Source organism: Canis lupus, chromosome 32, assembly GCF_048164855.1.
Source record: "Canis lupus baileyi chromosome 32, mCanLup2.hap1, whole genome shotgun sequence".
Lineage (NCBI taxonomy): Eukaryota > Metazoa > Chordata > Mammalia > Carnivora > Canidae > Canis > Canis lupus.
Genome location: NC_132869.1, coordinates 35,783,219 through 35,803,112, shown reverse-complemented (window position 1 = coordinate 35,803,112; position 19,894 = coordinate 35,783,219). Strand labels below are relative to the sequence as shown.

Below are 19,894 nucleotides of genomic sequence, written 5' to 3'. Positions count from 1 at the left end.
TTCAGCACTGTCTGGGGCTGACCACAACAGTTGTAGGGGTTGGGGGAGGAGTAGTTCTCCATCACCAGGGAGGTTCTGAAACCTCAAAACTCTAGGAAACACCCCAAGCCACCCAGCCCCCAGAACCTTATCTTAGAACAGGGGCCTTATCTGGCCTCTACGAGACAACCTATTTCAAACTACAAGTGGGACCTCAAGTTCTCTCTGTGATTGTAATGGTGGCCCCCACCACTCGGGGCCAGTGGCCTCGGGCATGTGGAGAGGTCTGTGCTATGTCCTGGTTTGTTGCCCTGCCCCTGTTACCTGGCAGGTTCTGGGCTACTACAACCGCAGGGGGATCAATCCAGAAGCTTTTCTAAATGAGATCAAATACATCGCCAGTGACCCCGATGACAAGCATTTCTTCAACGTGACTGATGAGGCGGCCCTAAAGGACATCGTTGATGCCCTGGGGGACAGGATCTTCAGCTTGGAAGGTGAGCAATACCTACCAAGAGGGGTCTGTGCTCCTGGGTTCGCACCAGATGAACCCCCAAAATCCAGCCCCACCACATGGAATGCTCTAGCAGGAGCCATCCCTTCATGATAATTCCATGGTATTCTGTGCCGGACCTGAGGCTGTGCACCTCACAGTCAGCCCCAGACAGTGGCTTTGCTCAAATTCTCCCCCTTTTACCTCTGAGGATCCATAAGCCTATGGGAGCCAAGTGACTTGCCAAAGCTTTCACAGCCTGGGAAGGAGACGGGGCCTGAACCAGTGTCTCCAGATTTGGCAAATATAAAATATGGTGCTTGTGGCAAACTGACCTATACTAAGAAATTATCCGCTGGTGTCTGAAATTCAGATTGAACTGGGTGTCCTTTGTGTATCTGGCCTAGTTTGAACGCAGCTGGACCTGCCTCCATAGCCTGAAGTGCTTCATCCCTGAGCCTTGTTTCCTCCCGCTCCCCCGAAAACACTTTGAATAGGGTTCGTTCCTTTAAAAAAAAAAAAAAAAAAAAAGATTAAAAAAAAAGATTTTATTTATTTATTCTTGGGAGATACAAAGAGAGAGGCAGAGACACAGGCAGAGGGAGAAGCAGGCTCCCTGTGGGGATCCCGATGTGAGACTCGATCCTCAAGCCAAAGGCAGATGCTCAACCATGAGCCACCCAGGTGCCCCGCGTACGGTTCCTTCCAATCACCTCCCTCCTTACTGTTAAACTCCAGTTTTGTGTGCACAGATCTCCTTTGCACCATGTATTGCTGCAGCCGGCCCTCGCAACACTGGGCTGGGCCACATGGGAGGGTTGCATACAGAGACAGAAAACAGAGTCCTAGAGCCTGAGCGCATTGGAAAAGATGAGCTCCAGACGCATGAAGAGGTGGAGATGAAAGCAGGCCTGATCCACAAGGATAAAGGAATAGAAAGTGTAGCCTGAGTGCTGACACTCACACTAGGGCTTAAATACCCAGAGGAGCATCCTTCTTCTGGAAATGGTCACTTTGGGTGTCGAGAACATAGGCTCCAGGGCCCTGTGCGGGGTCGGGGGGCTTTGTGGGGAGGAGCTTTCAGCACACATGGGTTTCTTGTGCAAAGCTGTGGTGGTGACAGGTCTCCCTCCCGAGGGTCAATCCAACGTTTGGGAGTCATCCAGAGGCATCTGGAACCAAACTGGTGAATAATAGGAATGAGAGAAGTGGGGAAAGAGATGGAATTTCCATTTCTGGCCAAAAATGTTGACTATTTCTTTCCATGCACTTTTCTTGCTCTTTCCCCTATTTGACAGCCATATAGCATACATGCTGTCTCGTATAACCCGTCCCAGCACGTCCTCGACAGTGAGCAGGCTACTAGTCGTAACGCCAGCGCCTCGGGAAGGTGCCTGGTGCCCTCCCTGGGTAGGCCGCCTGCCTCTGGGCCACCCAGGGGTGCAGTTCCGCTGGACTCAGCCTCGGGGACCCCGTCTTCCCTCCCTGAAGGCACCCCCAGGACACGGGGGCTGCGGGTGGAGCTGCAGGTGTGTGTGTGGCACCAAGTAGGTGGTCAGGCATGGAGCCCAGATCTTTCTGTCCCTCCGTTTCAGGCACCAACAAAAATGAGACCTCCTTCGGGCTGGAGATGTCACAGACCGGCTTTTCGTCTCACGTGGTGGAGGTGGGTCCGGGGTGGAATCGCCCTCCCGCACACTCCCCGGCTCTCTAGGTGGTCACCCCGCCTGTCCTGGGCTGCCTCTGCCTCCATCCGCTGCGGCTGCAAGACGGAAGCCAAGGTCTCCACCTTGCAGTAGGTTGTCCCGAGGCTTTCCAGAAAGGCGGAAGCTCCCTGCCTCTGCTTGCCTTGTCCTTGCCTCTGCTCCCTGCACAGGGTGCCGATGGGGACATTTCCGCCAGGGCCAAAGGTCCCGTTCAGTCCACAGAGCCTTGTGCAAAAATGCGGTCAACATGGGAGAAACCAATCAATTGCACTGTCCTGATGGCACCCTTGCCCCAGGCGGCCTGTGCGTGCGGGGCGTGGACCAGCGCCCATGCGGGGAGGGGGGCCAGATGTGCCAGATGTGGTCCCGGTGCAGACTCAGCCACGGATGGCAGAGGTCCCAGGTGGGCCCACGATGTCAGAGGCAGGCTCAGAGGGTCGGTCCGGGTGTCCCTCTCCCTCGACACACCTCACCTGGTTCTGATTGGCAAGACGGGGCTGACACCTCACGGGATTGCCGGGGTGGGGGCAGAGAGTCAGTATCTGGGAGAGAGTTTCAGAAATCCCTGGAGCCCCGCCTGGGAGCCCTGGTGGCAGGAGGACCGTATGGCCGGAGTCTGCGTCAGTGGGCATGCTTTGGGCAGACAGGTGTCCTAAGTGTTCTCAGGCGGGCACCGTGGGAGTGTGCTTATGCCTCCTCATTTGCTAGAAAGGACCTATCGATCCTGCCTACTTATACTTCACCTTCAATATCTCACCAATTCCCACCACCACCACCACCACCACCACCAACTCCTCTGCGAGGTAAATAGGGCAGGATTCCTTATTCCCAGTCTCCAGATGAATAAACTGAGTCACACAAAGTCTGAGTGACCTGCTGAAGGGACATAGAGAAAAACACCAGGCTTACACTCGTCCCCCCTCACACACCAAACAGCTGCTCCCTGTAAGCTTATGGACTCTAAGGGGGTCTGAGTCAGAAATCCCAAATCGGAGTTGGGGGTGGGGGAGTTGGGGGCGGGTACATGTGTGCAGTGGGCAGCAGCAGGCAGAAGGGTGGAAACCTGACTCACACTCCGCTGTTTCTGAGCTGCATCTGGACAGGCTCATGCCCACCCCAATCCAGCAAGGTATAAATGGAACTGCCTATAATAACAAGTCAGTCATGTTATAGGCACACAGCACTTGAAACTTTTCCAGGAAATTCCTGCGCCCCATTTCATGCTCAGCACAGCCCAGCCGGGTTGGCAGGTGGGAATAGTCCCTTTTAGGCAGTCATAGGGGCACATTTCTTCCGTGCCTTCTCTGTGCTGGGCCCTGCGCTGGGTCCTGGAAGGTGCCGTCTCCCGCTTCAAATACTGTGGCCTGTGTATGCTCAGGAATCAGGGAACCTGAAGAGAAGGGGAAGTTATGATGAGGTTCAGGTATTCAAAAACACTGGAATGAGCCCTGAAAATGACCCACGCAGCTCAAGTGGGACGAGTCCTGGCAGGATCCACTGCTCCCCAACTACACAGGGGAGACCAGGAGCTCAGAGCCCTGGCCTGCTATTTAGGTCAAGGTCATGCACTGCCCTCTGCAGATCCTTCCGCGTATACAACTCGTTTTCATTCCCCTGCTTGGAGAGACCAGGGTGCCTCTCCCCATCCTCATCCCCACCCCCAGCTCTTCTCATCCCCTGACTCTTGTTTTTCAAGTGACAGGCATCCAGTGGTTTTTATCTGGTAGGACTCTTAAAGAGATGATGATTAAATTTGAATCTGAGACTCTTTAATTCTTAAAAAGAAAAAAAAAATCCTTCCAAATCGAAAGGAATGGAGCAAGGATGGTGGTCTGTCTGGCACTGTGACTGGCCATTGGGTTGCTATTTTAGGGCACAGAGGTTTCTCAGCGCCAACCACTGATGCCATCATAATTGGCCACAGCCGTTCTGTCCCTGGGAGTCCAGCTCCACAGCTCTCAGGGTCAGTCAGACCTCTGTGGGGATGGGGAGCAGGTGGTCCAGCCTTTCAGCCTTGTCGAGAGCAGGTGCTGAGCCTGAGTGAGTCCATGTCCTGGGTGAGCTATCAGGCTCCATCTCCCCCAAAAGTGTTCCACAAACAGCTGCTTCTTGCAAATGTGCGAAGATCCTTCAGTTACCCTGGGCCTGTTTAGCTATGCCAGAAAGAATGATCTCTAGCACTGGAAGAAGGACCCCATAGCATATTCTCAAATATGAGAATATCTCAAATATGAACCCAGGAGATCATCACTTGGGCTGCTCCTGCCTTTCCAGCAAGGAAACCAGCCTTCGAGTGAAAAAAGATAAAAGCAATGAGAGGAAGGAGAGACCAGTTTCCAGGGTAAGAGAGAAGACCCCAAAATGCCACCCGGTCACCCAAAGAGCCCAAGGCCCCAGGCCACAGGCATTGCATCCCAGGCGGAGCCACTGGGAAAACCCAGAGAGCTAGAGTCAATCCACGGAACTCTAGTCTCAATTTGCAAAAAGGAATAAGAGGATATTCTGAAAATTACCATCAGGAAGGCCAGCTACGGATCTCCGGATCTCCGGTCCAATTCTAAACAGCTTTTTAAGCCAATGGCCCCATTAGGCTTTGGAAATGAATGCAAAGGTCACTAATAGCTGGAGTGGCTTCCATTAGTCCTGGCTGCCCGCTGAGGTGGTGAACTCCCTGTTGAGCTGGGTAATCAAGAAGAAGCTGCAGGAGTCTGCCAGGAAGCTTACCAAAGGGATCCACACCTCCCAAGGGGGCATAGACTCTAAGAGTCTGCAATGCCCACAGGCCAGGAGGGGAAGGTATGGAGGAAGCAAGGGAACAATATATAAATAATCCATGCCCACTGGCGGTGGATGGAGCCAATAATCCATGCCCACTCCTCCTACCCTGCGGTCCATATGTCTCCCCAACCCCGGAGGTTTCCAGAAGAAAGCAGTTTCATTAGCGTGTATCCTGTCTACACAGATACTTGACTCACCTGAGATGGGAAGAGACTATTTTCCTTTAACCTACACATGGTTAGGTCCAGCAGGACCAGCCCTTGGTTATGTCTGGGACAGGCCAAGGGTGGTCAGCCTCCCACCTCCCCGACCAGCTGCCTCTTCAGCCTGTGCCCTTCCCGCAGCACCCCTCCCCGCCACGGTTGTAGGCTGAAGAGCTAAGGCCTTGGGCCATTATCGGAGACTCTGAGCAGAGACAACCAACCCCCGATCGGGGCTGAGTAGTCAGGTACTGTGTACCCCCTGCCCCCCACAGCCCTTCCTTGCCACCCTGGCTATGGATTCCAGCACAGTGATGGGAGGGCTTCCCTCTACATAAAGACTGGAGGCCTATTTCTGAGGGGGGTCACCTGCCCAACCCTGCCTAAGCCTCCTGGCACTCATCCCTCCCTTTGGGCTTGTTAAAAATACATCATTTTCTGACAGGATCCAAGCAATTAATGGCAGTATAATCCATCCTCTTAATGATGTATCTGCCTGAGAAGGGGCTCTTAGCCCCTCTCGTCACTCTGATGATGGGCATGCAGGCACCAGGGAGCCATTGGAAGAGCCTGGGGAGGAGGACAGTACTCAGTGTCCTCCAGGTGATCTGTGCACGAATGCACAGGACCACCAGCGGCCACCTCCACCTGCCTGCACCATCCCACCTAACCAAAGCCAAGAAGAATTGCCAGCGTCTGCTATTCTCATTCCATTACTGCTGGGCAAGGAGAAAGCACCGCCTGACTGTGCGGCCTCAGACAAATCATTTAACCTCTCTGAACCTCCACCTTTGAGCAGATGTCTGAAAAATATTTGCTGAAACTGAATCTTGAGGCTTGGAGCTGGAAGTGAACCTTTTGAGACTTACTAATAAATCAAGTAAGGGTTTCTTAAAAATCCGATCCTAATTCCACCCACCTCCTCAGTTGGCCCCCCCTCCTGCGGAGCCCCCAGTTAGGCTGCCCTTGCCCCCAACAGGGCACTCCCCTTGGGCAGCTGTAATGAGTCATCTGCAGCACCAACCTGACTGTGAGATCTGCTTCTTTGACTCCTGCCCCCCCGGGGTTTTATGGATGAATAAAAGGATGAGAAGAGCTACTATATGCTGAGGCCTTATTGGCTGCCAAGCACCATGCTAAGAATTAAAAATGTTAATTCTCACCACAAAACGATTTACAGCTGAGGCTGAGACAGAGCACCAGAGAGAGAGAGAAAGAGCCAGAGAGGGAGGGAGGGAGGGAGAGAGAAGCTTGCCCAAGGTCACACAGCTAGAAGACCTGAAGCTGAAACAGCAACCCAGGAATGTCTGACTGGAGTCTTCCTGCTCTAAGCTCCGGGCCAGGGATTCTCAGCCTCAGCCCAACTGACAGTTTAGGCAGGGCAATTCTTTGGGACTGTCCTGTGTCTTGTAGGCAGCAGCACTGGCCACTACCCACGAGATGCCATACGAACCCCAACATCACCCCTAGCTCTGACGACCAAAACTGTTTCCAGACATTGCCAAATATGGCCTGGGGGCTGAACTGCCCCCATTTGGGAACCACTGCCCTAGACTGTACTGTTTCCACTGCTAGGGATATGCCTGCCCCTCCCTCACCCCCAGCTGGGGACACAGACTAGCTGGGACACAGTTTGAGAAGATATGGTCACATGCCCAGGGAGCATTTGGCTCAGCTAGGAAGGCAAGACTGCTGCAGAGGCCAGGGCAGAAGGCAGCTAAGAGCTGAGCTAGCAGAGTCTCATAGCAGGTGCTTCGCTCAAGTTAATACAGGTACGGGTTGTCTGTAGGGAGGGCACGGATTTGGCCTTGGACCTGCTGAGGGCCACCATGCCTGCATCCTCATTTCTATGCAGGGCACCAGAAAAGGCAGCTTATGCCAAGGATCCATGTGTGAGGCCACCCAGGCACACCCGGGCAATACCTGATGGGAGCTCAGCTGGCCCCACGGGAAAGGAGGCCATAAATCAGGGAGCTGGTGCCAGGCCTGGAGCGTGGGATGACGAGCCTCTGCCCTGCAACGCCCTGCCATTTGCTTTCCAGCTGGGCCTGCATGCCTGGCTTCCTCTGTCAAGGCTTCAACCCTCTTTGTGGGCCCTGCCCTTCCAGATTTTTTCCAAGTTCAAAATGTCTAGGCTCCCCGAGCTGGGGAAAGATAGTGCCATACTGAGGTGTGCTCCCTCCCAGCCGGCCCTCGGCCACAGTCCTCAGTCCTGCCTTCCCTGGCAACAGACACCTGTCGGAAAAGGGCCACCGCCTGGAAGCACCAGCATGCAGCCCCTGCCAGGGTCAAACAGCGTAAGGCGAGAACCCACAAAAGCCATCAGCCGGCCCAGTACTGCCAAATGCAGAAGTCCCTGTGGAATCCCCAAACCCCACCGGTCGGCCTCAGGTCCTCCCCAGTGGAATCCCAGGCACGTCAGCTGAGCCAGTCCTCAGTGCATCTTGGAGGCTTCCAGTCATCTGCAAGGCCAAGACCTCATCTTCCAAGTCCTCTCCATGAAGGAAGGAGCCTGGTCCTGCAAACTTGGACTCAGCTGGAAGAGATGGGGGGGACAGCGAGGAGCGAGGCCTGTGCATCACGCTCCTCCTAGAAGGTGCTCCAATGGGAAGGCAGAGAAGCAGGGTCCAGGGGCTGCCTGTGGGTGTTTTCCCCCTTGCCCATACCATCCCCCTGCTCGAAATCCAAGCCCTGCCCGACTTGCTGTGCAGCCTCAGGCAAGTCCCTTTCCCTCTCTGAAGCTTGAATGCCATCTGTCAAGTGCCATTAATGAACATCCATCCTGCTGGTCTCTCTGATGGGAAAATACTCTTTGAGGAGGGAGCACGCCCACGAGCACCAGGAGCACCGGCGGTGGCCATGGGCAGCGAGCCTGAGGCCCTGGCCCTGATCCCCGAGGCTGGCAGATGTCAGGAGCTCCCAGACAGCAGCTCACACAGAGTAGGAGGAGGAAGCTAATTAGAAAGTGTGACATCAAACACAACCAAGCATATTAGACTCTCCAGAGACCGGCTTACTTACAGCCGGAAAAACATTCGATCTGAATGGTGGGTTCCACTTCCAGGCTATTCAGACTTTTTAAGTCTTATCTATGATCAACTTCCGTCTTTAATGTGACCCCTGGGAAATGAGAAATGGAAAGTCAGCTCCAGGCTCAGAGTCCTGCCCCCTCCACTGAGACTGGCACCTGGTGACCCTGCCTGCACGGTCACTCACGGCCCTGACTATCCCAAGGCCAGAATCACATTTTCCTATTGGCACCATCGCTTTGGAGGGAAGGGGAGACGGAGTGCCTTGGGCCCCGAGTGGTGGGGGGACACCCAGCCGGAATCAGGGAGGCTCGGTGGGGGAAAGAGGTGACTTCGCCAGCTAGAGCTCCCACGGCCCAAAGCTGGGGTAACACCTGCCCGGCCCGGAATCATCAAGGTCACCCGGGAAGGTGGCACTGCTTGCTCCCACCACCTCCTCGGGCGTTTGTTGTCCCTAGCACTTCTCCTCCTCTTCTAAGGGCTGGCTGTTTGCTTTCCTGTACTTGCTAGCTTTGTGGGTGGTTTAAGGAGGTGGGGGTGGTGATGGCACCCCAGCGAGTGAGGGGACCCTAGAGTCAGTAACAGGGAGCCTGGCCCTCAGGGAGCCAGAACGCCCACCTTCCTGTCCAAGCACTGCAGCACCCACTTCTCCTGCAGCTAAAGACAAGCCCCCTTCCTTGGAGCACGGGCCATCACGGATGTGGCCCTGGCTTCTCCGTCCAGCCTCATCAGAGTCGTGCTGGCCCCCCTCGCTCCATGCTGCAGCCCATCCAACAGCTTTCAGCCCCTTAAAACCAAAGCCTCAAAACTCCCTCCCAGCCTCAGGGCCTTGACACACCTGTCCCCTCCCCTGCCAGGTGTCCAGGTGAGCATCACTTATTCAAAAACGCTTCCCCCGACCCCCATTTCCGCCTAGCCTACACCTCCGTGTGGTATTTACATGTCGCCTGTAGCATCCAGCACGCTTTGCAACTAGTATGTTGGTCTGCACGTTTGTTTATACTTGGAGCTCTGCGAGGGCAGAGGTAGCATCCCAGCACCAAGCAAGTGCCTGGTACACAGTAGACCCGCGATGAATTCTTACTGAAGAAATGAAGAAGTAAGATTCACACACGGGGAAGAAACTCAGCCACCATGAGGGAACAGGGAAGGAGGCCAAGGCCAAGGGCACGGCTTCAAGGAGGGCCAGGAGGAGGAGAGAGCCACGGGAGATTGACTATAGGGATTTGGAAGCCCAATGAGGAACAGAGGCTGGGTCCCAGAGGTGGAATGTATTTCTGGAACATTCCTTTGTTTGACCCTTTGAGGCTGAGGATGGGGTGGAAGGTCCTTGGCTCATTCAAAAGTCCAGAATCCCGGCTGGAAGTTAAATAATGAACACAGGAGACACAGGTCAGGTTGGTGCCCGAGGTGGCTGGTAGGGGCTCATTGTGCAGAACCCGGGGAGCCCCGGGAGACGCGAGCTGACGGCCCCTCCCCAATGTCAGGACGGGATTCTGCTGGGAGCCGTTGGCGCCTATGACTGGAACGGGGCCGTGCTGAAGGAGACCAGCGGCGGGAAGGTCATCCCCCTCCGAGAGTCCTACCTGAAGGAATTCCCCGAGGAGCTCAAGAACCACGGTGCCTATCTAGGTAAGAGCCCGAGCTGAGCGTGGCTCCTGGGCGGTGGGCAGGGGGCGCCCGGGGGCTCCCACACCTGAGCCGAGGGGCCTGGCTGCATAGTCTGTGAACGTCCAGCCACAGGTCGGGGACCGTTGCCCCTTCACCCAGCACCTGTAGACCAACAGGTTAGAATTAGTGACAAGCAAGCCACCTGTACCCGACGTTCAGCTGATGCTTCTAGATGCTGGGCCGGCTGTCCATGTGTCTTTAAAGCTTTCTGCCTTGACTGGGGTTTGAGCACGCTGAGCTGCCTCCCAAGGCCAAGGTGCAAGTCGAGGAGAAAGCTACCCTCATTTTTATGTGCTAATATTCACAATCAAGGCACAACTCACTTCCCATTAAGCACTTGGGAAACAGACATTAAAGAGAACCACAGATAGTTGGCCCCATGGTGATAGGCCCCCCAGCTGTGAGGCCCTAACCCATGGAACCCAGTCACCTCCAGTTCTAGAAGAACGAGGCCCTGGGCCTCCACGCTGAGGCTGCCAGGGCAGATTCCTTTCTGAAAAGGCCGAGCCAGAGCGAAGGGCAGCAGGCAGGGAACAGCCGGGGCTCCCATGATCTCTGAGCCACGTCTGCCATCTGTGAGGTCCCTCATCATTAATGCCTCCTCGGACCCCACTCCTCCAAGAGCCCGGGCCACCCAGAGTCGGCACATCTGTCCACGTGTCCATGTCACCCTGCCTCTGTCCCCCAGCGCTTCAACCACACGCCTTGCCTGTGACGCTGCCCACACTGTGGCCACCCCATCCTCCATCTCCAACTCTGGGACCCTGAGCTGGCCACAGAATGCTAGAATCAGGACTTGCCTGGGAAACACAGAGGTGTAGGGCCCTAGAAACTTCCCAGCACTACCTGGCCCCAGGGCCTGGGCTCCACTTTACTCAACAGATATTAAACCTCAACTGCGTAAAGCGCACCTGTGGCCGATGCCCTCCGAACGCAATGGCAAGCGGGACCCAGCGTCTGCCTTCCAGCTGCTTCTCAGCCAGTGGGGGAGAGACAGGTGCACAGGTACAAACTATAATGCACATGGGGCCAGAGTTCAGATGCGAGCACAGAAAAGAAGGGAGAGATCGGAGCCCCTGCCCTGGCAGATACCCAGACGCTAGAAGAGATGTCAGAAGAACGAAGGCTGGCGGCCATTCAGTGCGAATCAACCGCGACGGCTTGTGCTCCTCCCACGTGCTCAGCACTGTGTAGACAAGTGGGGACACCATGTAAGGGATGGTGGTGCAGTTGCCTTAAATATCAGGGAGATTACATCAGCACCCAGGGCCCAAGGGATTGAGACAAACGCTGTGGGTCGTCACGCTCCAGTGGCCGCACACCCTGGCCACCCCTGGGATTGTGCTGGGGTCTGCACCAGGTCCCTGGGGCAGGAAGAGACTGAAGAAGCCAAAAAGGTCCAAGAGAAGGAGGGAGGTGTGGAAAGTGCTCGGCGGGTTCAGGACCCAGGAAGTAGACAGGTCAGGCTGGGGCAGAGGGGTGCAGCAGGAAGGGGAAGGTGGGTTAGGGCAGGCTGTAGCTGGAGGCCTCGAATGCCGGGTTGAGGAGTTGGAGCTTTATTATGCTAGCAGGAGGGACAGTGAAGGTATCCGAGTGAGAGGGTAGCAAGATGAGTCTCCCGCCACCGTCTCTCCTGGCCCAGCAGAGCTGTCTTCCTCCTCCCAGGAGACCCTGGTGGGGCAGAGCCAGGCTGCAAATCCCTTGCAAGGCCCAACCATCTTGGGTGGGAATCCTGAAGGAATGCCTCTCTCTTCTCCTCCCTCTGGGGCTCGGCCACGAGGACAGTGTCTGGGATCTCTGGAAGATTCCTTTCTATGTGCCCCAAGGGAGAGAGGGTTTTGGAGGAAGGACTTCAGGAGGCCAGGCTCTCCGCCTCCACACAAGGAAGCTGTGTGGACTTCTGGCCACGGGTCTTCCCCTGTCATCTTGTCAGGCCTTCTGGGAGGTCGATCCAGCTGTCAGGATGGCCCTGCCTGCTGGCCAAAGAACCACACGGAAACTGAAGCCACAGCCAGCAGACTGTGGGAAGCAGGAAGCTCTCAATGCTTCATGCTGCTTTGAAAGGCAGCCCACGCGTGCTTCCAGGACATTTGGCCCCCAAGCCCCTCCCACCACTGTCCCCCCTTCTGAGGAAGCCCAGAGCCAGGGGCTAATTGAGAACATTTTCAGTAGTGCCATTTGGAGCTCAAAAGAAAGCTTGGTGGGGTGCCTGGGTGGCACCCCTGGGTCAGCTGAGCATTGGGCTCTTGATTTGGGCTCAGGTCATGACCTCGGGGTTGGGAGATGGAGCCCTGAGTCGGGCTCCAAGTCGAGTATGAAGATTCTCTCTCCCTTTGCCCCTCCCCTCCTAAAAATAAAGAGAAAAGAGAGAAAAAGCAAGCTAGCAAACAAGCTGACCCCACGCCGTAAGGTCATATATTTATACCCTCATATATTTATGATTGTGCTAATACACAGCCCTATCAGCCTGTGCTACCTCCTGCTTCACTGACCTTTCAAGCCCCAGTCCCCAGGATACAGCTCTAAGAGTCAAAAATGTGTCTGGAACCAGAGTAGCTCACCGTCCTGCATCCGCGCTCCCAGCCACTCAGTGAACTCGTCTATGCATCCTGCAGCCTCTGTGTGGGCAACCAGTGGACCATGGTGGCACCCTTACCCACACACACTCGCACACGCACACATGGCAGGGGGAGACATTCATTTGCCAGAGACGGTCCAGGAACTGCCAACAAACGCATCTAAAAACTGGGATCCAGCACCCGAGGCCATCGGGCAGAAAGTGGGGCTCTAGGCTCTGCCTCGAGATTCACCGCCATCCGGCAAAGCCAGCCCGAGGGCATGGAGTGGTGGCCTTTCCGGAAGGTGCCCTGGCTTCCATTTCTTCCTTGCTTGCGTAGTGTATGTGTGGGACTGAGAGGAGCCTAGGGGCTCGCTCCTTTGAGTCTGCAAAGTTCTGGGACTGCAAGGACCCCGTGTCGATGCCCAGCGGAGCAGCTCCCTCCACCTGGCTGTGGTTCTCCATGAACCGCTTTCCAGCAGGTTACCCTGATGAGGATAACACCGGCTGGTCCCCAGACAGACAACTGGTGGGGATCAAAACCAAAGCCTGCCCAATATGTAATGAAGCCCAGCTTGGGTTCACCGTCTCCCTCCTCCCTGCTCCCCCACACATGCGGGACTCGGGACTCCGGTGAAGGAGGGGGTGCACGCTCCAGGTCAACAGTGCCTTTCAGCAGCCTCACCCGGCTGCCTTGGTGCCTCCAGCTGGGGCCGGGGTGCTTGAATTCTGTTCACCCTCCAACGCCCCATCCTGAGCTTTGCCTCTTTCAGGCTTCCCCAGTTGTACCTAAGAGTGACCACCCTGCAGGTCTGCACCGGCTCAGCCTGCCCTGACTGGCCTGTGCTCAGGCACAGCTGAGGAGCTGGGGCAGAGACCAGCCTGTTTCCTCCTGTGGCAGGGTACACCGTCACGTCGGTCATGTCCTCCAGGCAGGGGTGGGTGTACGTGGCAGGAGCACCCCGGTTCAACCACACAGGCAAAGCCATCCTGTTCACCATGCACAACAACAGGAGTCTCACCATCCACCAGGCCCTGCGGGGTGAGCAGGTAATGAAGGGGGAGTCTGGGGGTGGAGGTAGGTGCCGTGGGAGGGCATACACAGCGGGGAGGCGGGGAGGCTGGGCTGGTGGGGACTCCGGAGTGGAGTGACTCCAGTCGGGGTGTGGGGGGTGCATACCAGCCTTGGAGCTGGACTATCCCTTCTCCAGAAAGCCAGGCCCTGGTCCTTGCTACAGCAAGGAGAACCTAGGAGAGCTTTCTTATCTCCATTTCGTGGACCTCTTGTTTCTGGGGCCAGACCTTTGTCCCCAACAGCCAGCTTCTCTCCATTCATGTAAAGGGTTCAGGTTAGAGGCAGGATCTCGGCTGTGGCTCCCCAGCTCAGGCTGCCAGGGCCCCCAGGCATCCTGAGGGACTGTCACGTTCCTCAAGCCACCTTCACGCTGCCAGCAGTGGGAGCAACTGCAGCATCCCCCCCCCACCCCGCCCCGGCCCCGCTGCAATGAGGCCCCCTGGGTTCACAGGCACACCAGCTTCTTTCCTGTCCCTGGAATGGGAACAATGCAGAAGGCTAGAGCCGCCAGCGCCACCCCCCGCCCCCGCCCGGGCCGCATGGGAACCGCACTGTGTTGCTCAGAGTCCCGTGTTGGATGGTCATGCGTGCCAGTTGTGAAGCTAGGATAGGAGCACTGGTGGTGGGAAGATCAGAGAACAGGGTTCTGATCCAAGTCATTCCAACAGCCGAGGAAGACAGTGGTCCCAAGAAGCCACGTAGCTTTTCCAAAGTGATCCGGTGGATTCAAGGCTGGGTCAGATTTAGAACCGAGGACTCTTGGTGTGGCTCTGCTTCATGCTACCTCCTGACCCCTGACAACCCCAAAGCCAGCACGCGTGTGTGCGCACATACACACACACACACACACACACATACACATACACACACACACACACCCCTCCTGGCTGCACTCAGCATCCACAGCATCCCGGGCCTGACCTGAGCCCTAGCCAGGCCCGCACCACCATCCCCAGCTCACCCTCGGCTCTGCGGAGAACTGTCCCCCCAGGAACAGCCCTGTCCCCTGCATCTTTTACTGCCCTTGGCCTGTCACCATGAGGACAAGCTCCTCGCTGGGTCTAACCTAAATCCCTCTGGCTCAGGCAGCCACGGTTCCTCTTCCCGCCTCAAGGTTCACTGGCAGCCCAGGGCATGGCTCCGTCCCCCGGCCTCCATCCTGCCTGCCCACACTCTGCCCAGGGCCGGCTCTTTCGGGAATCCAGGGCTAGACCTTGAGAGCTGAAGGGAATTTGCTGATGAATTTATGACATTTTTACTGCCCGGTTCCGCCTCCAACATCCGAACGAGAAACCGCAGTGCTGAAGGCAGCTAAATTAAGTGGATTCCAAATCACCGTGACCCACATAGCTGAGGCTACATATTTAGACAAAAGTCTCCCTTCCCTGCTCCCTTATTTGCTCTGTCTGCCTCTTAATTACTTTACAGAGGGGATAGCTCTTCCCTCCCCCACCCCTTGTTGAGATCTCCATTCTCCTCTCTTCTGTATTTCTCTCTTGCTTCTCAGTTAAAAGCTCTTAATACTTGAAGATAGATTGCTCCTCAAAGCACTCTGAGCCAGGAGGCGGCGGGGGAGGGAGTGTCACGGGCTCGGGTGTCAGACTGGAGTCTCAACCCAGTTTGGCTGTGGCCAACCTTCTGACCTTGGGCGAGTGATTTCGGTTCATTCCCTGTAAAATGAGGAGGGTGATCTCTCCTAAGGTAGCAAGAGGCTCACATGAGCCAACTGAGGCTATAAAGCATGTCACACAGGGTCTGTCCATGCAAAGAGCTCCTTCATCCTTCCCAAGTGACCCATTGGTTCAATACATATTGATTATATGTATTATATTATTATCATACTCAGGTGTGGAGGGGACACAGCACTCTCTGTAGGGGGAAGCGGGTGCTGGTGTGGGGCGGGGGGGGGCAGATGGAGGAGGGGTACCCATTGCAGGCAGGGCAGGGCAGGGCGAGAGTCTAACAGGAAGTGAGCTGAGGATGTTAGACATTATCCAGGAGGGAGAAGAGGAGAGGAGTGCAGACAAGAGCAAAGTATGTACAGAGGGAAGCCTGGAAGCCAGCCAGAGCCTGGGGCTTTTGGAGAAATCACTGGGAATGTCAGGAGAGAGTGTGGGAGCTTGGGGGTATGGGAGGACACAGAGGCTGGATAGGGAGGGAGGCGGGTCCATCAGAGTCCATCAGAGCAGAATGTGGACTTCCCCGTGCACCCCCTCTGAAAGCAAGGCAGTGGTGTGGTCAGCTGCTAGAAGCCACTCTGGCTGCCCAGGGAGGGGGGCAGGCTGGAGGGTGAGGCAGGGGGTCCTCCGCCAGGTGCCTCACCCGGAGAAGAGGCAGCAGAGGAGGGAAGTAGGACGTGTTTGGCGTGGACCAGGCAGGGCTTGCTGGGAGACTGTGCGTGGGAGAGGGGGCGGTGGAGCCAGGGAGGACTCTCAGGTTTCAGACTAAGTGGGTATCACCCTCATTGAAATGGGGGCCATAGGCACCCAAGCGGGGAGGGGAACAAAGTGGGTGCTCAAATGCTGAAAAGAAACCATAATCCCCCATCCCAGGTGCTAATCCCAGAGTTATTTGTAACATTAAAAACTGAAACGAGGGGGATCCCTGGGTGGCTCAGTGGTTTGGTGCCTGCCTTCGGCCCAGGGTGTGATCCTAGAGTTCCAGGATCGAGTCCCACATCGGGCTCCCTGCATGGAGCCTGCTTCTCCTCTGAGTCTCTGCCTCTCTCTCTCTCTCTCTGTGACTTTCATGAATAAATAAATAAAATCTTTAAAAAAAATTGAAACAAGCCAAATGTCCCACAAGAGGATTGGTTATACACATGCAGCATATGCGTGATTAGAATATTATAGAACCACCAGTGATCATATTGGAGGAAAAAATATAACACATCATGGAGAAATTGCTCGTGATCTATTGTTTGATTTAAAAATAATATATAAAAAATAAATAAATAAATAAATAAATAAATATATATATATATATATATATATATATATATATATATGTAAATCGTATATAGGGACACCTGGGTGGCTCAGTGGTTGAGCGTCTGCCTCTGGCTCAGGTCATGATCCCAGGGTCCTGAGATCCAGTCCCACATCGGGCTCCGAGTCTGCTTCTCCCTCTGCCTATGTCTCTGCCTTTCTCTCTGTGTTTCTCATGGATAAATAAATAAAATGTTAAAAAATAAAATAAAATAAATCATATATAAGCTATATATATACACTGTATATATTAAATTGTGTATTTAATTATATGTATATGTATTATACATATAAAATAAAATAAATCATATACATATAAAATATAAATATAAATACATATAAAATCATATAAGTAGGGCAGCCCTGGTGGCTGAGAGGGTTTAGCGCCGCCTCCAGCCCAGGGCGTGATCCCAGAGACCCGGGATTGAGTTCCACATCAGGCTCCCTGCATGGAGCCTGCTCCTCCCTCCGCCTGTGTCTCTGCCTCTCTCTCTCTCTGTCTCTATGAATAAATAAATAAAATGCTTAGAAAATAAATAAATAAATAAATAAATAAATAAATAAATAAATAAAATCATATAAGTATAAAATAAAATAAATCATATATAAGCTATATATACACACTATATATATTAAATTGTATATTTAATTAATGTATATGTATTATACATATAAAATAAAATAAAATAAATCATATACATATACATATAAAATATAAATATAAATACATATAAAATCATATACATATAAAATAAATCATATATAAGCTATATATATACACTGTATATATTAAATTGTATATATTTAATTATATGTATATGTAAATTGTATATTAAATTATATGTGTATATATGTATATATATATACACTGTGATCCCAGGTTATAAAAATAAAACCATATATGCACACGCAAACCAGCCACACACACCCTGGACAAAACAGACTGAACAAAAATGCACTAAAATGTTCGTGGGAGTTATAATTGGATGTTGGGACAAAGAGTGACTTTTATTTTCTTCTTTATACCTTTTTCTTATCTTGTTCATTGTTGCCATCATACTGGCTTACAAACAGAACCAATGGCAATCAATACAATTAACCAATGGAAAGAAGGAAGCGGGAGCTTGGGGGGCGGTGGATGATAGGAGAAAAGACTGCAGGGTGGGACCAGGTGAAATGAGTGAGTCAAAAAAAAAAAAAAAAGAAAAGAAAACAGGTGAGTCAAAAAAAAGAAAAAGAAAACAGGTGAGTCCACGCCACGGTGGGGAGAGGAGGCGAGAGGGAGAAGAACCTTCCTTTGTTCACCCCGGTTCCGGGAGGAAGGCTGTCCCCGGCTCCCGGGACAGCACAGCCCACCCCCCCACCTTGTGCTGCAGATAGGCTCCTACTATGGGAGTGAGATCACCTCGGTGGACATCGACAGCGACGGGGTGACCGATGTCCTGCTGGTGGGCGCCCCCATGTACTTCAGCGAGGGCCGAGAGCGGGGCCGGGTATACGTCTACAACCTGAGACAGGTACTGCTGGGGTCCCCCCAGGCACCTGGGCCCTGCCCTCACTGGGCACAGGTGGGGGAACTGGGCCACCTGCCGAGCCAGGCTGGGGAGAGCAGGACCCTCCTCTGTTGCCGCCACCACGGGGCTCAGGTAGCCAGAGAGAGGATTCCCGGGGGGAAATGGGGGTGGGAGGGACAGGGGGCTGCGGGCAGGGGGGACCTGTCCTTGAGCACCCTTGCCCGTCCCCCTGAGCCTTTTCCCACCCGTGTTTTGCAGAACCGGTTTGTTTACAACGGGACGCTGGAGGATTCCCACGGCTACCAGAACGCCCGATTCGGGGCGTGCATCGCCGCAGTCCGGGACCTCAATCAAGATTCCTACAGCGACGTGGTGGTGGGAGCACCCCTGGAGGACAACCACGGAGGAGCCATCTACGTCTTCCACGGCTTCCAGGCCAGCATCCTAAAGACGCCGAAGCAGGTGAGGCTCCCTGGCAAGCGGCTGGGGCTGCCCGAGTCCTGGTCACCCGGGAGGCCATGTGCTCCTGCAGGAAGGGACTCCAGTCTGTCCCAGCCCTGCTGACCTCAGGTCGGGATTTCCAAATGGGAGCTTTTGTCTTCAGGACGGCCCCATCACTCCTGTCGGCAGCCTGCTTACCTGTGTCCCCCCTGCGACAGCAAAGCCCCCTCCCTGGGGACCCGGACCTCACTCCCCCTGCACGTCCAAGCAGGCCGTGGACCGCGAGTGGGAATTCCCACGTGGGCTTGCTCCTCCCTGGAAACCTTGCTCCCCTCAAGAAGCACCCATCTCAGGTCCCGTGCCCCCAGGGTCATCATTTTGGCCTACATATTTTCTTACTAAGGTGGCCCAATACGTGTGGTCAGAGGTGCCGGGACTTGACGGCAGGTGACATAACGGAGCAGGAGAGGGCATAGCTTTGGGCTGGGGACGATTCCTGATGGTTCCATGTGGGCTCTCCTGATGCTCCCAATCCTGGCTTCCCTGAGGGCCGCCCCGCCCCGCCCTGTGCTAACAGCACCCACACCCGGCTCTCTCTTCCCGCTCCCTGCAGAGAATCGCGGCCTCTGACCTGGCTCCTGGTCTCCAGTATTTTGGCTGCAGCATCCATGGGCAACTGGACCTCAATGAGGATGGGCTCGTCGACCTGGCGGTGGGCGCCCTGGGCAACGCTGTGATTTTGTGGTTGGTTCTCCTGCTTCTCTTGGCTCTCGGGCTCTTCTGGGGGTCATGATGGACACCGGGTTGTTGTTGTTTTAAGATTTTATTTTTTTATTCATGAGAGACACAGAGACAGAGAGGCAGAGACACAGGTAGAGGGAGAAGCAGGCGTCCTGCAGGGTAGCCCTATGAAGGACTCGATCCCAGGACTCCAGGATCACGCCCCGAGCTGAGGGCAGACACTCAACCACTGAGCCACCCAGGCGCCCCATCGCATTTTTCATACAACTTAAAAAAGGCATTACACAGAGGTATCCTACAACTTCACAGGGACAGTAAAAAAGTGGACCTGCCCTCAGTCATCAAAAATATTACAGCCTTAGCCCAGGGAGATGTCTTAGCCCAGGTTCCCTAGGAAACAGAGCCCTAGACTAGAGCTCATGAGTAATGCTTCCCAAGTGACCTCATCCCAGAGGCAGAAGTAGGGACCAAGGACCCTGGAGCAGAAAAGAGGAGCAATGGGAGTGGGGGGGCATCACTGAACCAGTTAGCACCTGCTGCTCATTCATGGGATCTCCAGTGAGGCAGGATGCACCTCTGCTTCTTGCAACAGACCATTATAGGGGTGGAAAGAGTGTAGTGTATCTTGTGGGGGGGGGGTCCTCATATCCCCTTGTATCCTCTGTTTGCCATGGCCAGAGCATCGGCTGCCCCACACCCCCGGGGGGGTGTCCCCTGGCCCTC

General features: G+C 54.5%; 1 protein-coding gene across 3 annotated transcripts in view; it reads left to right on the top strand.

Annotated features, from left to right (window-relative positions):
* The window catches only part of ITGA11 (integrin subunit alpha 11), a 114,208-nt gene that overhangs the window by 68,761 nt on the left and 25,553 nt on the right, over positions 1-19,894 (top strand). For all 3 annotated transcript variants that reach the window (XM_072809366.1, XM_072809368.1, XM_072809367.1), the window contains 7 exons: positions 311-476; positions 2,068-2,138; positions 9,673-9,817; positions 13,315-13,463; positions 17,852-17,992; positions 18,248-18,451; positions 19,044-19,174. In XM_072809366.1, coding sequence (XP_072665467.1) covers positions 311-476; positions 2,068-2,138; positions 9,673-9,817; positions 13,315-13,463; positions 17,852-17,992; positions 18,248-18,451; positions 19,044-19,174 — 1,007 coding nt within the window. The remainder of the gene's footprint in view (positions 1-310; positions 477-2,067; positions 2,139-9,672; positions 9,818-13,314; positions 13,464-17,851; positions 17,993-18,247; positions 18,452-19,043; positions 19,175-19,894) is intronic.